Source organism: Carica papaya, chromosome 9 (genome assembly GCF_054855325.1).
Source record: "Carica papaya isolate Zhongbai chromosome 9, ASM5485532v1, whole genome shotgun sequence".
Taxonomy (NCBI): domain Eukaryota; kingdom Viridiplantae; phylum Streptophyta; class Magnoliopsida; order Brassicales; family Caricaceae; genus Carica; species Carica papaya.
This window is the reverse complement of record NC_142317.1, coordinates 8,274,549-8,295,188: the sequence shown is the minus strand read 5'-3', so window position 1 is coordinate 8,295,188 and position 20,640 is coordinate 8,274,549. Positions and strand designations below refer to the sequence as shown.

Below are 20,640 nucleotides of genomic sequence, written 5' to 3'. Positions count from 1 at the left end.
AAAATTCCTCGAATTCCCAGATTCGAGGTCATAACCGTTAACCTCCAATTTTTATTATTTTCCAGTTAAACTAAGTAGGAATGGACAGATAAATTTCACAAAATTTCTGGGTTTAGTATGGAAAAAACCTGATACAACAATTCTTAGGTTACCAACTTAGCAGCTGACAAATCTGCAAAAGGAACTTCAGTAATGCTTCATTGTATAGACAAAACCTATATTACATAAACATAAATATGTTTCTCAGGAGCTTACATTGGGTACGACTAGTATGATCTAATGCCTGAAGCACCTTACAGTTGGATTAAAAAACTCTCAGGCTTAAACCTGGCTTAGAATATCTTGGTGGAGATGCAGATCAGCAAGGAACTAATTCAATTCCAGTGAAGAGCTGCAACATTCAATCACGACTTAGATAATACTGTCAGTGCCGACTGCTAGTTCAGGTGCCAAATGCCCACCCGGTATTCCTCCACAAGGAGAAAATCATGAACAACCATGAACTTCCACCATCATTTCACCTGCTTGTGATTCATCATCTGTTCAACAATGATAATGGTCATTCATCCAGTTCATTGCACATATGGTCTATCATTCTCTTCCGAAGAATGTAATATGGTCCATTTTGATATCCAAGTGAACCAACAAAATCTCCCGTCCAGTCTCCAGTCATTCTTCATTAAACCAGTGACTCAACAAAGCACCTGATATTCTTGACATCTTCTTTTGATTGTGGGTAGCTTGGTGGTTTAAAAAGCTTCCACAGCCCATCTGGATGCCGTTGTCTCTGGATTACAACATCTCCGGCAAACCTTCCAAAAAGTTTTTCACACTCAGGATACGGTTTCACATATAAATTGTAGAATCTAAGCCTGCTCAGCTTTATCAGATCCTTCAATCCTATATCACAACCAAGTCCACCTTTGGAGCTTAAAAATTCAATGACACTGTACCGAGGAATTATCTGCTTCTCCAAATTGACACCCAAATACTCTGGCACCTCAACCAAACAACCAATATCAAATCTCATCCTATTCAAGAGAAACTCAATCTTCTTCTCAATTTCTTCTATCTCATATATGATCAATCTCGGTTCTTTCCACAGAACCTTAAAGGCTTCTCTACGGATCAACCCATGTTTGCACAAGCAATCAACTCTTAGTTTCACTTCAAACCCAGCTCTAAATGCTCCTCCATTGAAAATCTTCTCTTTAATAGGTTCACGACATTTCAAGCTCCTCAACAGTTGAAAGCACCGTGAAAGTTCCCCTAATTCCATACCAAGAATTCTGGGCTCTCTAAGAATTTCTTCCCTAATCTCATCTCTGCTGAAACCCAAATTCTGAAACTCCTCAAGCAATGGCTTTAGCTTATCTTCAACGCCGAATCCTAAAATTCCCGGAAACCAATTGAAAACCCATTCAATTACGTCCTTGCTAATTCCAATTCCCACCAGAAATTCAGTTCTCCTGTTGATTTCAATCTCCTTCATCGTAATCACCTTAGGAAACTCTGTTAAAACCCTATTCACCGTACTGTCACTAAACCCTAAACCTTCTAAAACAACCACTCTCTCGAAAAACCTATCCGGGTCAATCTGGAATCTCCTACAATGTTCAAGTACACTGGTAATAACAGATGGTGAGAGACCAAATTCCTCAAATTTCGGAACACTCTCTTTCCATTTCCGCAAGAACTGGGAATCTAAAATCCCGGGACAGTTGTGTATGAGTGAAACGAACGATTTCTGCGGAATTTTAAAAGATAAAATAACAGCCAAAGACCTCTCGAGCTCGTTCAAATCTGAATTCAACAGAAAGTGGTATTTTGAGAGAAAGCTGGGGAGTTGAGAAGGAGGGAAACCATACCTTTGCAGGAGATTAGCAAGAGAAATACTTTTCCTGTAGTCGGATTGATTCTGAGGAACCGGGAACAGAGAGTCGGGTGTTGTGGATAAAGATTGGATTTTGTGAGGTGAGATTGAAAGGACTTGCTTAGGGATTGATGTGAAGCGATGGAGAGTGAATCTGGTAACAAATTTGAACGCCATGTCTTGGGTTTTCTTCATCTGCGATCCTCACAAGAAGATGATACTGCTCAAGCTTGGTGCTAAGAAAAATCTTACGCACAGGAAATCACTTCTTGAAGCATGCCTTAACCATATCATCATCATCATCTACACTCAGAATAACAATGAGCAGTAGATTTCTACTAAAGAAAATGTCAGTATAACTGGCTCGTCTGCCATTACTTTTTTCTTCTAACAAAAACAAAAAATATCTTTTAAATGAATACTTAAGAGTAAACATGTTGAGTTTTGTAGAAATTAAAATAAAATATTAATATTATTTTTCATATTAATTAGAAGCGAAATTAAAACAACAAATATTTTAATATTAGTTTTAAGTTAATAATATATTTTAATAAATTAAAACAAAATTCCCCTGTTTGGTCCCATTTTGATTTTCCATCTTCCCCTTCATCTTCAACCTAAACAATTTTTTCCTGTAAACACATCAAGAACCTGCTGCATTTTCCAAATTCCAAACACTCCTTAACAAATCTTCCCACCAACAAAAGATGCAGAGAATTTTCTCTTCCAGAGTTGCTTCATCAATTTTCACCAAAAGGTTCACAGCCAGCACCAGCTCTCACCATTACAAACCCTTCACTTCACTCGCCAAACCAACACAAAGCCAGTATCCAACCAACTTGCTATCCTCTACTTTCACACGCTCTTTTCATAATTTTCTATCGACGCGGGCGCAACACAGTTTTCCAGGGAAAAATCATCATTGCCTGTGGAATCCAGTGCTTGCGAAGCAGTTGATCTTGAATTTCTCGAGTACCCAGACGAGATTATCGAGTCAAAGTCTCGTGGGCAGCAGACTATGGTTCCTCGGAGCTCAGTTTCCTAAACGGAGATTCGATTTTGATTCAGGTTTTGGGTTTCAAAGACGTGGTGGCTGGTAATGTCTTTGCCTTCTGTTCTTTTTTTTTTTTTTTGGTCTGTTTGGTAATCATGAGGAAGTAAGCAAAACTTGGGATTTAACGAATTCAATCTTTTGCAGTCCCTTATTTTTCTTCTGGATTATCAGCTGGTTGGAATTTCGTTTTTGGAGAAAATTTATTATCTTGATATCTGTACTAACTAAGATTCACTTCTTTTCCCTCTTCAGTTGTCAGAAAAACCTTTGCTAATTGTGTATTTAGTAGAGTTCATGGCCTTCAATTTTTCCCTAATGAAAGAGCTTATACCATTTACCAGGCTTATTCTTTTGAGATAACTTTTTTATTTATGATTTGACAAGTCAGAGATAACTCAAATACTAGCAGGGAAGCAGAGAAGGATATTACTGTGTCATATGAAATTTGATGACTGCACAATGATTTTTCTTGTTTGAGTGCATGGAAGTTCTTTCATTGTGATATTATCTACTTTTATTAAAAAACTAGCTATCTCAGAGTAATATATTTTGTAGTGTTTTTATTATCAAAATAAATCTTATCCTATTTGCAGGAGAAGATGGTTTCAGCGCCTATCTGCTGGTGACGTGGTTTTGGGCTTCATAATAACTAATGTTGCCATTTTTTTGCTGTGGCGGGTGGCAGATCAGAGATTTATGATGAATAACTTTACAGTGAGTTTGCAGATTTTAAAACATTGTTTTATGCTGCCAAATGTGTGTTTTGATCGCCGGAGCTGTCCTTTATCTTGCTAGAGTGTCCCGCTTCAGAGATAGCACAGGACTGAAACTGGATTAGATATTAGTTTTAGCTTATTAGGACAAGACAAAATTGTGTTTAGATTTACAAGTTAAGTTTCTTGCGTGAATAAGCTTTTGCTATATAAATGGCAATCTTATGTTGTTGTGAATCATTGAATGGTTCTCTAGGATGATGAGAAACCAGCTGGATGCAATGAAGAATGTTCCTTTTTGAATAACTTGACTTTAATCCTTATCTATTTAGTTAATCTTTCACCCGAAAGACAAATCTATTAAGTACTGTTGCTTCATCCTTTTTAGTGTTAATAATTTATTGATTTTCTTGGTGCAGGTTTCATTAGACAATTTTAGAAGTGGACGCTTGCACACATTGATAACTTCTGCATTCAGTCACATTGATGGAGAGCATATCATATCTAACATGATTGGGCTCTATTTCTTCGGAATGAATGTATTCTTCTATGCCTCAGGATATTTTGTTTAAGTGAAATGTGTTCTTGCTGTTAGGTACTGAGATCCTACAAGGTGCTTCTTTTAAGTTGGTTTTTTATGTTTGAAAACTCTTGTGATCCAGAAATATTTTCTGAAGCTTTTTATCAGTGTGGAAAAGTGGGAAATAGTCCTTTATTATTTCTCTGCACCTATCTATGTAGACCTTTTTTCTTTCTCGGATTCTGCCTTCAATAATTTGTTTTTGTTTTCTCTTGTTATTCAAATTTCTTTTCTAGCATAAGTTGATATGTGCAGCTAGACTTGGTAACAGTTGGTTTGTTATTGGATATAACCATTCACACAAACTGTGAGGCCATGTATAGAAGGTTTGATTGCTGGTCTTGGACTCTCTATTAAAAATATTGTTGAAAGTCATTTTTAGTTCTTAAGGAAACAGAGAAACCTAGTCAATGTTGAAAGACATATTTCAGTCATTGACTAGTTAGGCTTTCCGTAAGTAGACTTCTTCTTGTCTTGGATTGTGCTGAACTGGCATGGTGGCGAAAAAAGCATGTACTTGTTTTGTTGCTGAAACTGTTCTAATGATTTTCTTTTTAATAGTTGGGGGAATCCCTCCTGAGCCATAAATTATATATATATATATATACATATATATTTATCTTGTGGAAATTTGTTTGATTTGAAACTCAATGAGCAATTCCTTTTGAAGTTGATGTTATTTGATATAGTTATGCTTTCATATGAATCCTGAATCCATTACCAATCTCTGTGGCTTCTGAGCGGTAAAGTTGTGCATTTATGTATGTATTTATGCTTTGGTTTTCCCATCGTGTATTTCTTCAGCCAGCTCCCTGATTTGTTTCCTTTTTTTCTAATTTATCTTTTAATTTGTCCATGTTGGCAGATTGGAAGAGCTTTTGGTCCTGAATATTTGTTGAAGTTATATCTAGCTGGGGCTATCGGTGGCTCAGTTTTCTACTTGATTCATCATGCCCTTATGGCTTCTTCGTCCAAGGTAGAATGAAAATCCAGGAAAGAACTTTAATATCAACTAAGCGATTTAGGTAGTGACTTGTAGGTAAAGTCCAATATAAAGTTTGTGTATGATCTTTTCGGTGATTTCTAATTGTTTGTACTGTGTGGCATCCAAAGACTTGCTGACCCGTTGGTGAACCATATTTTGCTATCAACAGGGCCAAGGAATGTTTATGATGGACCCTTCAAGGATTCCAGGCTTGGTATGCCTTTGATTCTTTATGTACAACCTGCTCAAATCTTTCAATTTGATTAGGTTTTAGTGAATGTTGATAGTGCTTTTTTTTCTCTTCTTCTGTGAGTTAGGTTTGAGAACTGTTCTGTATTGTGTGGAATTTCAGCCTATGGTAGTTTTTTTTTTATACTTAAAAGTTCAATAGATATTTAAAATTCTTGAGACAAGTCAACTTTGGAACAAAATCTTTCTTGAAGATGTCTCAGCTTTTGTCACCAAATGTCATGCGTGAATTCTCTACCCTTTCATTATTTCTCTGAAGTGCAATAACTAAAGTTTACCTGAAAAAAGTGCAATAAGGAACGTATTGATGTTTCTTTTCGTATTTCCCGATCCACTAGAATCTTTTATTAATATACTGAATTTTTGTAGTCAATTTAAAAGTTCCTTCTTTATGGAAAGATAACTTACTTTAATTTGCTATATTTTGCACGAAATCATTCCAGATGCTTAACTTCTGCCTAGGTGGTTGAAGAGCAATTAAAGCATTAAATTAGTTTTTAAGGAATAGGGTTATTCAAGTATATCATCGTTATGTATCTTCTAGGCAAGGAAAGGGAGAAATAGTTTAAATCTGACATTTATTTTACTTATGAACCTGTTTTTTTCCTTTTAGGGTGCAAGTGGGGCTGTTAATGCTATTATGTTGCTTGATATATTCCTGAATCCAAGGGCTACTCTATATTTTGATTTTATAATACCAGTTCCTGCCATTCTACTGGTAAGCATGCAATATATTTATTTTTAGCTAAGACATTGATTGAGGTTAATGAACAAATCCTTACCAAGGATAATTTTCTTTCCAGGGAATATTTCTCATTGGGAAGGATATGCTGAGGATTCTAGAGGTAAATAGGTTCACTTTTGTTCCTATCTTTTACTATAAATAGCCTTAGATAGCTCTCTATCAAGTTATTTTAAATGGAATAATGAATTTCTACCCATAGGCATGAACTTATATTTCATAGTATTCTGTGGCAACACATTTTATTACAAATAGATAATTTGAATTATTACTGTCTTGGAGCTTATAACTCGATCCACATAACATATAAGGTGGACTATGTAAGTTGCAGCTTCAACTTATCTCTTCTGAGCTTTAATAGTACATGACATATGGATTATGTCGAACAATAGAACGAATGATGTTCATCATTCATCTGTCTGATTATTATCATTGTGGCTTGCATGCAGGGTAATACTCACATTTCGGGATCAGCTCACTTAGGGGGTGTTGCAGTTGCAGCTATAGCATGGGCTCGGATTAGGCGGGGACGCTTCTGAATTCTTATTGGATTACAGAACTAATTTGAGCATATCTCAATCAATCGCTGGTTCAATTTCGCAGGTCTTTGTTACTTTTTTTTTTTGGATTATCTGATCATAACTGGTGGTGATAGGTTCATACAATTACTTTTTCTTCATTAGGTTGAACTCTCCTTGCAGCAAGCCGATAACTAACAATATAAGTACTTATCAAGAGAACAAATATGCCACTAATTCCGTGTTCTCGTCCTTAATGAAAGATAAAGAAAAACAATTAATTTGAATTCAACATGAAAACAACTTGAATTTGACTATTGTTTTTTTTTTTATTTGGAAACTTCTTATCGTATTTCAATTTTATTCTCGTTACTGTTTTATAAGATTGGAATTCAAATCAAACTCAATATTCATCTTTATTCTATAGTTAGTTGGCTGGATTAGAGAGGGAATAGAACGTCTTTTGCCAGCTTATTGTAAATCTACCTTAAATTCTTGGCTTGTTTAAGGGGACTCAATTTTAGGCATACCCTGTGAGAGCAACAGATCTGCAAAGTCTGTTTCTTAACTTTTCAATTCTGATTTTCATTTCACTATCTGGAATTCTTTTACCAGTAAACAAAAACATAATATTCCAACACCCATCTATCTGTTCATAATGGGAATCAAATATTTGGTTTGTGATGTTTTAACATTACCTATTTTATTTAATCATGTTTTTGCTGTGATAAAAAAGAATAAAAAGATTATATTCAAATGTCTTCCACAGTTTTTACCCTCAGATGTTTTACAAAATAAAATCTGGAGCTATTGTTATATTGTGTGTTATGTTTAAAAAAGCAAGTCTGACATTTGCCATGAGCTTTTGAAAATAAAGTGTTTCCCTGCACAATAAATTTCCTATATCCTATGCAGGAAGGCTGCAGGGACTTATACTGGAGACTCTTTGATGAATGCACATTGGATTTGGGTCAATTAATTTTTTTTAAGAGCAATATATCCATCAAAATGTTCAAAGGAAAAATGCCAGCCTCTCTCTTCTCAGTTATCAATAAATTCAACTACCTACCCTCTTTGTAAATCATCACATATTTTTAGGGTTCAGTGGGAAAGTTTGTGTTTTCTTGAAGGTCTTCTTCTATAATAATTTTGTAATGAAATTTGATAAATTGATAATGTACCAATCAGTTATTAATATATACCCTTACAATCACTGGCCAGTTTGCTTTTTTCACCTATCTTTTTTTGTTCATGGTTCGATATTCTTAGTATTTTTAAATATAGAGAAGAAAGATTAGTCCATCTCCGATCTCAGTGGTTAAACTCTATCGTAATGATGTCAGGATGATAACTTCTCGTTCTTATTATTTTTTCAATATAAATAAAAAATAAAAAAGTTTTTATTATTTAAAAATTTTAATTATTAAATCTATCTCTCTCTTGTAGAAATAAATATTCTCAACTCTAAAGGTACTCGACGAGGGTGTTTTTCTTTTTCTTTTTCTTTTTTTTTTTTATAAATATAATTAATTCACAATTCACTTCCTTAATAATATTTTAATAATGAGTTGATACAGAGAAATATATAGAGAGAAGTGGATTGATGTGTTAAAAATCACAATCGCTGTTCGTATCACAAATCACTAATAAGCTTTTGGCTTGTCTCTGCACAACACACAACAAAATGACATACAAGAAGTCAAAACCTCATAATTTATTTGATCGATCAAATGAATCTGCGCCGTTGAAAATGGATTAGTTTCTCTCCTGTCTTCACCCAACTTGGCCCATAACCTATGATGGGCTCACACCCAATGACCCCACAAAGAGACCACCCTGGACCCCACTTAGTCTTTGTGGCTCCCACATCTAACCCAGCTTTTATCTGACACGTGTCCTCTCCGCCCTCTTTCAGGTTTTTTGCCTCTATAAGTATTTTTCTCTCGCTCCTATGACGCTTGATCAGGCTTCTGTTTTTCTATTATTTTTATTATTTTTTTAAAAAAATTATTTTACATATTGCGTTTTGCATGAACTCAAAATCTACTCGTAACTAGAAGAAGAATCTTTCGTCTTTTTCTTTTCATTCTGGTTTCTCTTGCGAAAATCGAAACTTTCAACCCGCAGTTTCTTACCCACTGAAAATTTTCCGAGAAAATGAGGTGGGAAAGGGTCCACCTCCACGCTCAACCGCCACTAGCTCAACAAGTTGGTTTGGGTGAGGTGTCTTCTGCTGGGCCAGGCAAGAGATGGGGACACACCTGCAACGCCATCAAAGGGGGCAGATTTCTTTACATATTCGGTGGTTATGGCAAAGATAATTGCCAAACCAACCAAGTACATGTTTTTGATACTGGTACGCCATTTTCGAAATCCTCCTTAGATTCTTGGGTTTGTCTTTATCTCTTGTTGTTTTCTCTCTGTAGACATATGTGTTACGTTTTGCGGCTCTTTTTGGTGGGTATGATCGATATCGAGAAAAAAGTTCGAATCTTTACGAATGTGATTTCGTGATTGAACTTTAATCGTTGTGTTTTTATTCTTAGGGTTTGTTGTTATGATGATTTCAAAGCATTTTATGTGGGTTTGTTGCTGGAAATTAATGTCGTGATGGGTTTATTGTTTGCATTAATCTTCGACTTAGTGGTTTAATGGGTCTTGTAAACTTGCTTAATAAGGGTTTCGTTCATTTTTTTGTTTTCTGATTCTATATTTTTAATTTGTTCCTTTTCTGTTAATCAACAAAAATTTCCATTCTCTCGGTTTATAAATATTATTTATTTATTTATTTTGTTAAGTAATGCTCTGTATTTGTTGAAAAAAAAAAAGAAACTATTTACCTAGACGGAAATAAAGATTTCAAATTTCTACTAAGATAACTGGAAGTTCCAACCAATAAGAATCCTAATGAACCTTAAAAAACAGGGATAAAGGCCCAGCAGAAATTACTTGTTTTTCGAGACCCTGCTATAAATTCTATCTATTTAGATTATTATCGCCAACTCATACATATTAGATCCAGTTGCATTTTATTGCAATTGAGAGACTAACCAAAATTTTTTTTTTTTTTGTTTCCAAAGTAACTCTCATCAACTAGCACTATTTTGACGTGAGTCTTTAGATATAATTCATAGAATTAGTTAGATCTAACATAATAACATTCTCTTCACATATCCCCTATAGATATGTTCAAATATATAGATACATTGACTTTACTTCCATACATCTCTCCGACCACGATCTATTTTTGGAAATAGCTCTAATTCATTTATCCATATATCATGTTTACACATGCATAAGAGTTTTTCTTCTTTTATATTCGGAGTAAAGGAAATGCCCTGTAATTGCAAGTTGATTGCCGCTTCTTTTTCTTTAAATAGAAGAACTCTTGATTATTTATGCTTATGCAGTTACTTACATTTTTCCTGTCTGTTTGTATGGATATGGGACGTTGTTCGTTCTCTCATTCTTGATTGCTGGTTGCAGCTACGCAGGTATGGAGCCAGCCTGTGATAAAGGGCACACCCCCTACTCCGAGGGACAGTCACAGTTGTACTACCGTTGGAGATAATCTCTATGTTTTTGGGGGAACTGATGGGACGAATCCTCTAAGGGATTTGCATATATTAGATACTTGTAAGTTATTTGACTGTTTGCCTTTTATTTGCTGTGCTAATATTCCTGGACTATTGTATGCCGGACTCCAATTGATTTGTTGTCATATCAGTGTGTGAATAATGTTTCTCTTTTATGTTCCGGGACTACCCGGGAATTGAAACTCAGTTTCATGCTTATGTTATTTTATGCATTTGCTAATTTGGTGAGCAGTAAATCATGCATTATTTTGTCTCATTATCTTGCATTCGAGACCATATTTCTTTCTTAACCATTAATAATTGCAGCTTCAAATACATGGATATCCCCTAGTGTTAGAGGCGATGGACCAGAACCACGGGAAGGTCATAGCGCTGCACTTGTTGGCAAACGACTTTTCATATTTGGTGGTTGTGGAAAGTCTCTGGGTAGTAATGACGAAGTATACTACAATGATCTTTACATATTGAATACGGGTAATTTCTATGCGCAAGGCTATTACTCATTGCTCTTATTTTGATTCAGTTTGCTGCTGAATTATGCATCAAGAATAGACTCCTTCCAGATCAGAGGAGTGGAATCGGACAGTGTTGAACCTTTTTCTTAGCTTGTTTATCTGATGAGATAGAATATCTAATGAGATAGATTTGGAAAAAGTCATATTTATGGACATTCAAGTTGGCCTTATTAGGTTAATTTCGAAGCTGTCCTGATATAAGGATATTATTCACTCATATTTTGTTTCCTCTTATAGAGACTTTTGTATGGAAACGCGCTACAACAACAGGCAGTCCACCATCTGCACGTGATAGCCATACTTGCTCTTCTTGGAAGAGCAAAATCATCGTAATTGGTGGTGAAGATGGACATGATTATTATTTGTCTGATGTCCATATCCTTGATGCAGGTTTCACATTTTAACCATGTAAAAATTGATTGCATCTTGTATGGTACTGTATCAAGTGTCAATTTTATGTTCTATTCTCTAATTTTTATATTTTGCTATTCCTTTACCCATTAGATACCCTCACATGGAAGGAGCTGAATACTTCTGGACAGATGCTACCACCTCGAGCTGGTCACTCCACAGTTTCATTTGGCAAGAACTTATTTGTTTTTGGGGGGTTTACAGATGCCCAGAATTTATATGATGACCTTTATATGCTCGATGTTGGTACGTGTTTTGTTATTAGTATTATTTTTTCTAGTGTCTTTCAAATTATTTCTTTTTCTTCTCTGAGTAAAGTATACCGTCATGTTGAGTTTATCAGTTCGAACTCAGAAAGTAGAGTGCCCAAATCATGGGCAAGCATGTATTGACTTTTTAAGGCACTCATCTTACTTGCCGATTTTCAGTGGCTCCAGTCTGCATTCTCAATCAAGTTTCTATTTATTATGAAAATTTGATTGGAAAAATTGTTTATCAAATGATTGAAATTCAAGAACGTAAGTGATATTTATTATTAGTCTCCATACATGGGAACTGTGAGATATGTTGCATGCGTTTTCCATTTTCCAGAAAATTTCCTGGTGATTTTTTTTTTTGTGCCTGAAATTTTCCTATGTTGTTGTAACCAATGCTTGTCGGTGTCTCTTGGCCTTTTTGTTTTTCTAGTGTTGTGTGATTATCTTTTGTCCTAATCAGAGTACGTGCTTGCAAGTGCTATTCACCACCGCTGTTTTCTTATGTTGTCATCTCCATCCTCCATCTCCCTATATTTGTGGTATTTGATGTAATAATGTATGGGGCTTTCTCATCATCCATTTCTTTCGTCCCGGAGTATTGGTACAGATACGGGCATATGGACCAAAATTTTGACTACTGGAGAAGGGCCTTCTGCTAGATTTTCTGTTGCTGGGGATTGTTTAGATCCTCTTAAGGGTGGCGTTCTTGTATTTGTAGGTGGTTGTAATAAGAGTCTTGAGGCTCTTGATGATATGTACTTTCTATACACAGGTTGGTACAAACAGCTTATTTTCCATGAATTAGAATCTGTAAATCTTATTGAGTCTAAATCTTATTCTAGGCTGTTCAATTTAGTCTTATTTTCTGATGCCAGGACTTGCAAGCGAAAATGCACAGGACTTACAGAAGTTGGAGAAGTTATCTCTGAGGAAACAGTTGAAGCTAAAATGCCAAGAGCAAAGTCTTTCTAGTCCGATACATGATAAAGCATTGGTTAGAATTGACCAACAAATGCCTGCATTAAGTTACGGCTTGCCAATTAGTAAGGACTATTTCACTTTGTTATCTTTCAATTTTCAAAAGTGCTTTGCCACTCTTGAGTTCCACCATTGTTTCAGTTTCTATATGATAATTTTTTAAAATGAGTTTCCTTTAGAGGTTGTTACATTTCAGGAAGTATTGAAGATAATACTTTTGGTTGAACCTTAGATATTCTATATCTCAGTTGATATGTGGCCAATTGTTTTTTGAATTTTGCTTGTTTCCCTGGGATCACATCCTACAAATGTTACCATCCTTGCATATCAATGAAGAGATATTTGTGCATTGATGCCTGCCTTGAATTTTATTTCGCTTTACATTTTGTCTGCAGAGAATATTCTAATGGATTAGTAGGTATCCCCAATGATGCAAGAAAAAATAATGTCAAGATGTGGTCTTTCTTGTTTGTCTTTCTTTCTGGTTGGCATTAAACCTTTCCTCATTCCTCTGAATCAATTTTGGAAAAGGTGCAAAAGGGAAAAACCTATAGGTGGTGTGCAGATGAGCCAAATTGAACCAAATTATTTGGTTATTCGAGCTCAGTTTCAAATTTATTGAGCTTGAGCTTGAGCTTGACTAAACTCAGTTCAAGCCACTTTTTGAGCCCAAAGCTCAGCTCAAATAACATATAGTAGGCTTGACAAATTCAAGTCTATTATTGTCTCAAAAAAAATTTAAAACATTATCTCAAAAACACATTCAAGTCTGTTGACCTCGAGCTTGAAATCTGAAGGTATTTATTTATATTATTTTAATTTTTAAAATATAATAATAATATTATGATATTAATTAATATATGTAAATGATATGATATATCATGTAATACAAAGATTCTACTTAACTTTTTAATAGTTAAACCAACATATTCATGAGATTTTGAGCTGAGAACTAAGAGCTTAAGCTCGGCCTAGTAAAACCAAGCTTGAAAACAGGGGATAATATCAAAAAACATCGTTACACTTTGTGTCTCATTATCAAATTGCACCTTACATCTTTAGCTATATCAATGTGCACTTTAAAACTATCACAACATATCCGATTGGACTTTTAGTTGATAATATGTATTAATCTGTGAAAAATGTGTGAACTAGATGAATGTTTGCCGGTGAAAAGTTGTGTGAAGGGCTAGAAATTCTTAGAGAAGGAAAGAAAGAGTATTAGAAAGTTCGTACTGTGAGTGACTTGTGGTTTTACCAACAAATGAAAATGTGAAAAATTAGAATACGGGTTAATGCATCTTGTTGAGGAATGAAATGCTTGTTCGGGGAAAAAAAAAGGAATGCACACGACAGTAGCTTCATTAGGGTCTTCAACCACCAGTTTATCTCATTCGACTTCAAAAATTGTCATAGCTCTTTACCTACCTTTCTTTTTATACTTTCAAGACTCCATCTGGACTTTTATCTTTTGGATTTTTTTCTCCTTTAAAAAAAATACTGAAACAAAAAGATATTAATAGAAATTATTGCTTGTAAGGAAGAGGAAGGGGAGGAGAAAGAAGGGAAAAAGAAGTTACATCAGCAGGGGAGAGTGGAAGGAAGAGGGAAAAAGAGAAAAAAATAAAATAAAAATAGAGTTGCTGGTAGTGTTTACGAAAATTATTAATAGAAAGCATAATTTCTTACATATGATTATTTGACGTTTACATTGATACAATTTAAAGTATATGTTCCAAGTTGATATAAAAGCAAAAGTGCAAGACTGTTGTCAATATTATTCCTAAAAATAGACTCGATCTCAGCTTAAGTCAAACCTTCTTCACTCAAGTTTTGATCATATTGAGTCTGAACCGATGCATGCTCGCTCAGCCCAGTGCTATCTCTAACTAAATTTATCATTTCTGCAGTGCCAAACTCACCACTCAGAAAGCTCATCCAGAGAGAGAATATCTATAGGAGAACTTTAACCTGAAAAGGATAAATGTAGTCTCTATTTAGTACATGAAAACGGTTTTTTTGTTTTTACTTTCGAACTGTATCTGTATTCATTTAAAAAAAATGGAAGCTAGTTAACAATGAAGAGAAAAATACTGAAAATAATGATGAAATTCGAAAATTTTGAAATGTTGTTTTAATGTTCTAGAAAAGCTATTTCGTTTGTGTTTTAATTTATTCCATAAATATACAACTCTTTTATGCTTCCATATATAGACATGAATAAACACATTAAAGTTTAGAAAATGAAAATTAGAAGGTGTTTTCATGTACGAGATGGAGCATTACTTTCTTTCAATTGGTTGTTTGTGAGAGAAGTATGTGGTAAAGTAATCCTGATTTTGAGAAAGCACAGAATTAGGATGCTTATCTTATGCCCAAAAGATTGCCAGATGAGACTCAGGGAAGCACACAGTATCATAAAGCATTAGTTACAGTGCAGATTAGACTAAAATTGGGGATACCCAGAAGGAAATATGTCAACCAGGGAGGAATACCCAAGTCTCTCTGGTGTGAATTATATGTTCTTCTTGTGCTGCTGCACCCTTGAGCCCTTTTGATTTAGCATTAATAAAGAAAGAAATCAAAATAAATCATGAAGGTTTGTGGAAGAGTTTATGGTCTAATTTCTATGTTAATGCTTTAATTTACTGCCTAAGCTTTCCAAAGTGGAGGGCTGGAGGGCAGTAGAATGGCTTTTGATGGGTTTATTCCCCTTGAAAGATTTGTTTTTGCACACCATTTTCTTTGTGTTCAAGAGTTACCCCCTCTCTTAGAAAATCTTGGGCTTGATTGACATTTCGACTAACCTGCAACCCATTCTTTTATGCACAGGTTATTAGTATACTTCTTTCCGTTGGAAAAAGATGCTTTCCAGAGTGCATTTGCTTTATTGAAGTTTTGTTAATTATCAACTTTGCATCATGTTAGAGCATAGCCTCAATTTATATTTGTTGTTGATGTTGTTGCTATTGTTATTCCAAGAACTAGGGGAGCATTGGCATTGTTAGTAGGTTTGCATTTGTGCAGGGATTAGCAGATCACTCAAATTTCTAGTACTTTCTATGTAGGAAGAGAGAATTTCCCATTAAATCAACCCCAGGTTCAAGGAAAGAAACCATTTCAAGCAAAGGTTACTGAAACCCTTCCATATGGATATACTATTGAGACAATCATAGATGGGAAGCCTCTTCGTGGAATATTGTTTGCCAACATGCCAAGCGCTTTCCCTGCAACTAATCACAATTCTAGTAGGTGAGGTTAATGTCTTTTTGGCTTATGTTTTTGTTTGGCAGTTTTACTCAATGACCATTTCTTAAAATAGGTTTAATTTATTCTTCGGTTACATTATATCAGGAAAAGGGCTCCTGGGGAGACAGGCATCATGTTCAATGGGTATTGCAATAGAAATTCGAAAACTTCTAAAATTGTCAGGGAGAACTCTGCAGATCATTACCAAGCAGCAGATATTTGCATTATATCTGATGACATCATCCCTCAGGCCAATAAGGTCATACCTTGCTTCATGTTTGCATTATAGATGAGCTTCCTCCCTAGGCAGTACCTGAAATTTGCTTAAAAGAGAGCATATAACATGGTTAATGCCATGGTATAGCTTAATGTCTCGTTGTAAACAGCAAGAGACTTGGCCAAAAGTCTGCTTAATTAGGTTAATCTGCAGTGATGACATATGCTTTTGGCTAATACGCAGACCAGAAGTGATGTACCAGTCGAGGTCACTCAGTATAAACCACTTACAGATGAGCTGGTTTCATGTCTCATCTTGGTGTCTGTCAATGATATTCCCTTCTTTTCTGAAAAAGTAAAAATAATAATAAATCTTTTTGTGAGTAACTCTTTTTTGCAGCTATTGAATGATTGCGTTAACTAGTTTCTGTTGTCCAAAATGTCATCCCCCTCCCCTGGGTCATTTTACAATGTTCTGTTTATTTAATTCTTAGAGTGTTTGGTTTGATGCAGGAACCTGCAAACGATGAGGCATTTTTGGCTCCTCTGAACTTGAACGATGATAGACCAGATGAAGCTCCAGAATCTCGCTTTGAAGTTTCAGCTGATGTTATTTCAGCTATTGTCAATTTGACGCCAAACCAAGGTACGAACATAAGAAGCATTAAAAAGTATAAACCGTGCCATTACCTGGAAGACACTAAGATGAAAGGATAATTATGAGGAATATATAGCTTATTTAGAAAATATTTATTAGTTTTTATAAGCTCAAGAATTATTTAGGAAATCTATCTAGTTTTTACATTCTTGCTTATTCTCTTATTGTGAAATCACATTATGCTAGGTACTTTTCTTATTTTGGTATGGTTGGTGCCCAACTGCCCGTAAAAGATAGTTCCCTAGTATGTTATTCACCTGCCTAGTATGTTTACTATTGAATGTTAATGAGAAACTAAATTGATTATTGAGATGTACGATCTCTCTTTCTTGTTTTTGTTCTTTAATTTATCCTTTTCCTTTTACCTTCACTCTATCCTATATCTGGTAGTTTCAAAAGGTAAAATATGATCAATTTATCATGCTACTAGTTATAGTTTCATGTCCTTTGGATTTAGTAAGAATTTTGTAATGTTAGTCTCTAAAGAATGCCCAAAACTGTCAACTTTATTGGAACAGTCAATGGCTTAACCGCCAGTGTCTAATCAGGAAATGCCTCACCTTTGACTGGACATAACACATGCCAATACTAGCAAAACCTTTGTAATTCAATCACTTATTTGGAACCACAATTGGCAAAGATATCATTTTTCAAGAACCCGTCTCCTTATGGTGATCAGAGGCTAGAGCATGAGAAACTCCCTAATAACTTGGAAAGGCTATTTGACAAGCTAAAGACATAGTTTCAAGTCAAGCTCACCCATTTTAATCAAAATTGAGCCAGATTCAGGCTGATCCAATTTAGACTAATCTAAGCCAATTCCAATTCGATGTCTGATTTTCTTATTTCTCTTTAGGAAATTTTATTTTTGAATTTTGGATATCAAAAAAGAGATGTGAAGCTGATTTTTGAATGGCCCCATGTTTCTCATTTACCATGGGTTGACTGTCCTGCTACGCACCATGTTTTTTAAATTATCAAGTAGTTGGAGGCCCCTTAAGAATGTTTTACATAGAAATGAAGCCCAGAGCAAATTATCATGAAGAAGTTTAACAAAAATATTTAAGAAGTACAAACAAGGAACTTTAGGAGATAATACTGAGGAATGAGGATCCTACAGATCAAAACACAAGCATAAAGAGTTGTTTGAAAAATCTAAGATAGTATTGAAAATTCAATGCCTCAGGGCAAGCAAACATATTAATTCCGAAGTAAAGAATCACACGTCTAGTGAACTCAAACTGCCAGCAAATGAAGCACAATTCCAGGAGATATCTGTATGTTGATGATAAGTTTTTTGCAAGGATTATATACAAAAAAAGGGGTGACAAACATCATTTTAGCCAAATTTATCTCAGCATCAAATGTTGATAGCTGAAGTGTGCAAACTCTTACTCATGTTGCTTTTGTCTTGCATATTTCAGTTGTGCTCCTTAAAATCCACATTTTTGGTACCATTTTGGTTTTCTCTAGAAAATCACATATTTAGCTAGCTTCAAATATTCCATGTTCAACCTCTGTGTTTCAAGCTTTCACCAGATAGGAGAACAATACAAAATAGGAAAACAATAAATTAAAGGATTGCAATGTTAAGACATATTATCAAAGCCCTAATGTAATTGAAATCTTCCATGTTCAACCGTGTGTTCCAAGCTTTCACCAGATAGGAGAACAATACAAAATAGGAAAACAATAAATTAAAGGATTGTAATGTTAAGAAATATTCCTATGCTTAGACCCCGACTTAGCTAGATTTGTAAAATATGCAATCATGAGGAGAGCACTCGTTGTGCAGTGGTTTTATTACCTAGATGCATTCAGCAATTATCTGTTACAATTGGCTACCCAACGTTTACTGTAAGCACAAAAACTAGTACATGTATGTGCATCGTTCTCATTTCTTTTGGAAAAATCCTCTTAATGGTCTAATTTCACCATACTAAGTCTCCACTGAACTATCTAGAAAAATTTTGAACTCAAATTAGTTACCTCTTTAATGGGCTAATAACCCAACCTTTGGAGAAGTCTACAACCCCAAGGGACAAAAAGTTGACACAGATGTGTGTCAAACCTTCCCCATGAATGCAAGCTCTTGGGAAAGATCAGCCTATTATCCTAGAGTAATTTTTATGCATTGGCCGATGGCCTTTCCACTTCTAGAGAAATGTTTCCACTTGCCAATTAATGCTAAAGTACATTGTTGCCATGCTAACTAAAGGAGCTGCCTAGGCATACTTCTTCAGATCGAAAGTACAATTTTCTCTTTAAATCTTCTCTCTGTATGATCTTCTGCAAAATGCACAGGTGCATAAGAGTGGCAAAGCACTTGTAAGTTGGTAGTACCATTTTGTTGTGGTTCTTCTCCACCCTTCTTACAGGGTATTTTATCAATTTTCTTCTTATTTTTGTTTTTCAACTGATATTTTGATATAGAGAGATCATATTTCTTCACTGTTGATTTTTGTGTTTGTTTCTGGGGGAAAGTTTTAAACAATTAGTTATTGACATTCCATTATTCTCAGTTGGCTTTTGATGATTTATCAGCTGCCTTGCTCAAGAAAGCTCGATGAACCGAAGTAACATCCATTTGTGTTTTTGGATGGAGTAGAAAAGGGATATAAAAAGCTCCTTTTTTTTTTCTCTTCATCTCTGCAATGGGAAAATCCCTATGAGAAAAGGAACTGCTTTTCTGAACTTAGCAATGTGATTGTTAAGATTTTTAGTTGCATAAATGCTTTATATATTTTTAGGAATTTCTAGCTTATTTAGGTATTTTTTAGTAGTTAAGGTGATCTAAGAATTATTAAATTTATTTCTTTTTGTCTTCTAGCTTAGTTTCCTATTATGAAATCTTAGTCTATTTGGTATTTTCTTTTGCAATTTTGGTTGTTTGGTTGGTGCCTATATAAAGGGGAACCCAAAATGAGAGAAACCAACCATCTCAAACCAGAACTCTACCGTCCAACAGATGGATTGCTTTGCATGCGAGCGTATCATTTCAGGCTTTGGACTAGATCATGTAATAGTTTGTTTATCCCAACTATTTATGTCACTCTTCCGACCCGTTTGCTAAAGGGAATGTCTAATGAGAAGTAAGAACTGTCCTGTCAATGGACTTGTCTAAATGCTATAAGGCTCAGAGGAAATCCAGCTTCCCTTCCTAGGAGATATGATTTTTTTACCATCTCTTTTCCTATGGATTTTTCTTTATGGTATTTATACAGTCTCTAGTTTTAAAGCATTCATGTAGAAGACTGATTGATTTCTTGCTTTAACATATTGGCAGATGAGAGAATAGCAGGCAGTGAACAGCACAACGATCCAGCAAAATCAATATGATTGGTAAACAAACTTGACTGTTCAGGATGACTTCGAAACATTACAATCCACAAGCCATTTGTACATTTGCCGTATCAAAGTGGTTATAGATGCATTTACCCAGTCTAACTATTTTGTTTCTTGATTTCGTTTTCCTTTCCTCCATCGGCCACTAGTTGTCCATTCCGGGAGCATGATTGACATAGTTGTGTGCAGTAGTTATGTTAGAAGTGATATTACGTTTTCAGATTGAGGTGCTTCGTAGAATGAGGGGGGAAAGATTTTGCTTATTGGCAAGTTCCATGGATCATATTAGCATATATACTATATGTTTCATATGTAGCAAAAGACTCGGTAGCTTTACAGAAAGATGCATCATTATGGTCTTCTATCAGATTTTAGGACGGTATATGCTCATTTTACCCATCATGACATGCAAATTCCATCCATGGAAAGTGGATTGTAAAAGAATTTTGATGGTTTTGAGGCTCGTAACTCTTTTGATGTATGTCATCTTCTGCTCGAGGGAAAGAAAGGAAATTAGCTTACTTCTCTCATTTTTCTCCCTTTTTTTATACACCATGTTTTTTTATTATGACTCCCGATGACTGGTAAAGAATTAGAGGAATTAAATCGGAAAAAGAACTAAATGTTGGGATAGAGTGTGTTTGAAATAAATAATTTATTTTTTATACTCTTTTAAAAATTATATTTTATATGAAACTTTT

At 34.9% G+C, this 20,640-nt stretch overlaps 4 protein-coding genes across 9 annotated transcripts; 2 read left to right on the top strand and 2 right to left on the bottom strand.

Annotated features, from left to right (window-relative positions):
• Window positions 1-173: 173 nt before the first annotated feature.
• On the bottom strand, window positions 174-2,307 carry LOC110811142 (Mitochondrial transcription termination factor family protein). The gene has a single exon (XM_022037548.2). The coding sequence runs from the start codon at window positions 2,066-2,068 to the stop codon at window positions 680-682; it is 1,389 nt and encodes a 462-aa protein (XP_021893240.2). The 5' UTR covers window positions 2,069-2,307; the 3' UTR covers window positions 174-679.
• A 129-nt stretch (window positions 2,308-2,436) lies between these two features.
• LOC110811174 (RHOMBOID-like protein 12, mitochondrial) lies at window positions 2,437-7,927 on the top strand. 3 transcript variants are annotated; one of them, XR_015816358.1, is made up of 9 exons: window positions 2,437-2,969; window positions 3,521-3,641; window positions 4,060-4,179; window positions 5,086-5,196; window positions 5,375-5,419; window positions 6,068-6,172; window positions 6,258-6,299; window positions 6,646-6,799; window positions 7,630-7,927. XR_015816358.1 is itself a non-coding variant. In XM_022037587.2 (8 exons), exons 1-8 carry the CDS (start codon window positions 2,581-2,583, stop codon window positions 6,733-6,735), a joined length of 1,023 nt encoding a protein of 340 aa, XP_021893279.2. In that variant the 5' UTR covers window positions 2,437-2,580; the 3' UTR covers window positions 6,736-6,951. The 3 variants fall into 3 exon arrangements, 1 of the variants encoding a protein (XP_021893279.2); XR_015816357.1 differs by lacking the exon at window positions 7,630-7,927 and adding an exon at window positions 6,880-7,031; XM_022037587.2 differs by lacking the exon at window positions 7,630-7,927 and having other exon boundaries at window positions 6,646-6,951.
• Window positions 7,928-8,667: 740 nt separating this feature from the next.
• On the top strand, window positions 8,668-20,460 carry LOC110811148 (uncharacterized). Of its 4 annotated transcripts, none has more exons than XM_088211482.1 (11): window positions 8,668-9,070; window positions 10,201-10,350; window positions 10,617-10,784; window positions 11,063-11,215; window positions 11,330-11,482; window positions 12,101-12,265; window positions 12,369-12,536; window positions 15,540-15,723; window positions 15,826-15,979; window positions 16,450-16,582; window positions 19,506-19,866. In XM_088211482.1, the coding sequence occupies exons 1-11, from the start codon at window positions 8,872-8,874 to the stop codon at window positions 19,688-19,690; spliced, it is 1,812 nt and encodes a 603-aa protein (XP_088067608.1). In that variant the 5' UTR covers window positions 8,668-8,871; the 3' UTR covers window positions 19,691-19,866. The 4 variants fall into 4 exon arrangements, 2 of the variants coding, with proteins under 2 accessions (XP_088067608.1, XP_021893246.1); XM_022037554.2 differs by lacking the exon at window positions 19,506-19,866 and adding an exon at window positions 19,881-20,460 and having other exon boundaries at window positions 8,670-9,070; XR_015816356.1 differs by lacking the exon at window positions 15,826-15,979 and having other exon boundaries at window positions 19,506-19,634.
• On the bottom strand, window positions 18,803-19,241 carry LOC148239781 (Alpha-L RNA-binding motif/Ribosomal protein S4 family protein). Its single transcript, XM_088211503.1, is given in 3 exon segments — window positions 18,803-18,962; window positions 19,101-19,172; window positions 19,174-19,241. Coding segments are annotated over 3 exon segments (300 nt in total).
• Window positions 20,461-20,640: the final 180 nt, after the last annotated feature.

Coding starts and splice junctions, on each gene's coding strand:
- LOC110811142 (XM_022037548.2), bottom strand. CDS start 2,068: ATGAAGAAAACCCAAGACATGGCGTTCAAATTTGTTACCAGATTCACT.
- LOC110811174 (XM_022037587.2), top strand. CDS start 2,581: ATGCAGAGAATTTTCTCTTCCAGAGTTGCTTCATCAATTTTCACCAAA. Junction 2,970..3,520: donor TTTCAAAGACGTGGTGGCTG/GTAATGTCTTTG, acceptor TCCTATTTGCAG/GAGAAGATGGTTTCAGCGCC. Junction 3,642..4,059: donor TTATGATGAATAACTTTACA/GTGAGTTTGCAG, acceptor TTCTTGGTGCAG/GTTTCATTAGACAATTTTAG.
- LOC110811148 (XM_088211482.1), top strand. CDS start 8,872: ATGAGGTGGGAAAGGGTCCACCTCCACGCTCAACCGCCACTAGCTCAA. Junction 10,785..11,062: donor TCTTTACATATTGAATACGG/GTAATTTCTATG, acceptor TTCCTCTTATAG/AGACTTTTGTATGGAAACGC. Junction 12,537..15,539: donor AAGTTACGGCTTGCCAATTA/GTAAGGACTATT, acceptor CTTTCTATGTAG/GAAGAGAGAATTTCCCATTA.